General features: G+C 66.2%; 1 protein-coding gene across 1 annotated transcript in view; it reads left to right on the top strand.

The window, feature by feature from the left end:
* Window positions 1-541, top strand: part of LOC104391569 (dual specificity mitogen-activated protein kinase kinase 2-like) — a gene marked incomplete at its 5' end in the record, with an annotated part of 10,463 nt that overhangs the window by 5,446 nt on the left and 4,476 nt on the right. The window contains one exon of the mRNA XM_010000889.1: window positions 165-378. Coding sequence (XP_009999191.1) covers window positions 165-378 — 214 coding nt within the window. The remainder of the gene's footprint in view (window positions 1-164; window positions 379-541) is intronic.

A 541-nucleotide genomic window follows, 5' to 3' on the forward strand; every position in this document is an offset into this window, starting at 1 on the left:
CCCTCCCCAGCTTTCCTGGAGCCCCTTCAGGCCCTGGAAGGTGCTCTAAGGTCTCCCTGGAGCCTTCTCTTTCTCTCCCCTCACCCATCTGATGGCAGTGCCTGCTCCTTGCTCTGGTCACTGCTCTTCCCTCCCAACCTCTGCTCCTCTGCTCTCCCCCCCAGCCCGAGCGCCTGCAGGGCACCCACTACTCGGTGCAGTCTGACATCTGGAGCATGGGGCTGTCCCTGGTGGAGCTCTCCATCGGGAGGTACCCCATCCCTCCCCCAGACTCCAAGGAACTGGAAGCAATATTTGGCCATCCCGTGGTGGATGGGGCAGAGGGGGAGCCCCACAGCATCTCACCCCGTGCCCGGCCCCCCGGCCGCCCCGGCAGTGGTAGGGGGAGACAGCAGGGGGGGGCTGTGGGCATTGGGGTGACACCAAGGGGGGGCTGTGGGCATTGGGGTGACACCAGGGGGGGCTGTGGGCATTGGGGTAACACCAGGGGGGGAGAAGGGCTGTTGTTGGCATTGGGGTAACACCGAGGGGGGGCTGGGGG

Source organism: Chaetura pelagica, unplaced genomic scaffold (genome assembly GCF_000747805.2).
Source record: "Chaetura pelagica isolate M959 unplaced genomic scaffold, ChaPel_1.0 scaffold2136, whole genome shotgun sequence".
Classification (NCBI taxonomy): domain Eukaryota; kingdom Metazoa; phylum Chordata; class Aves; order Apodiformes; family Apodidae; genus Chaetura; species Chaetura pelagica.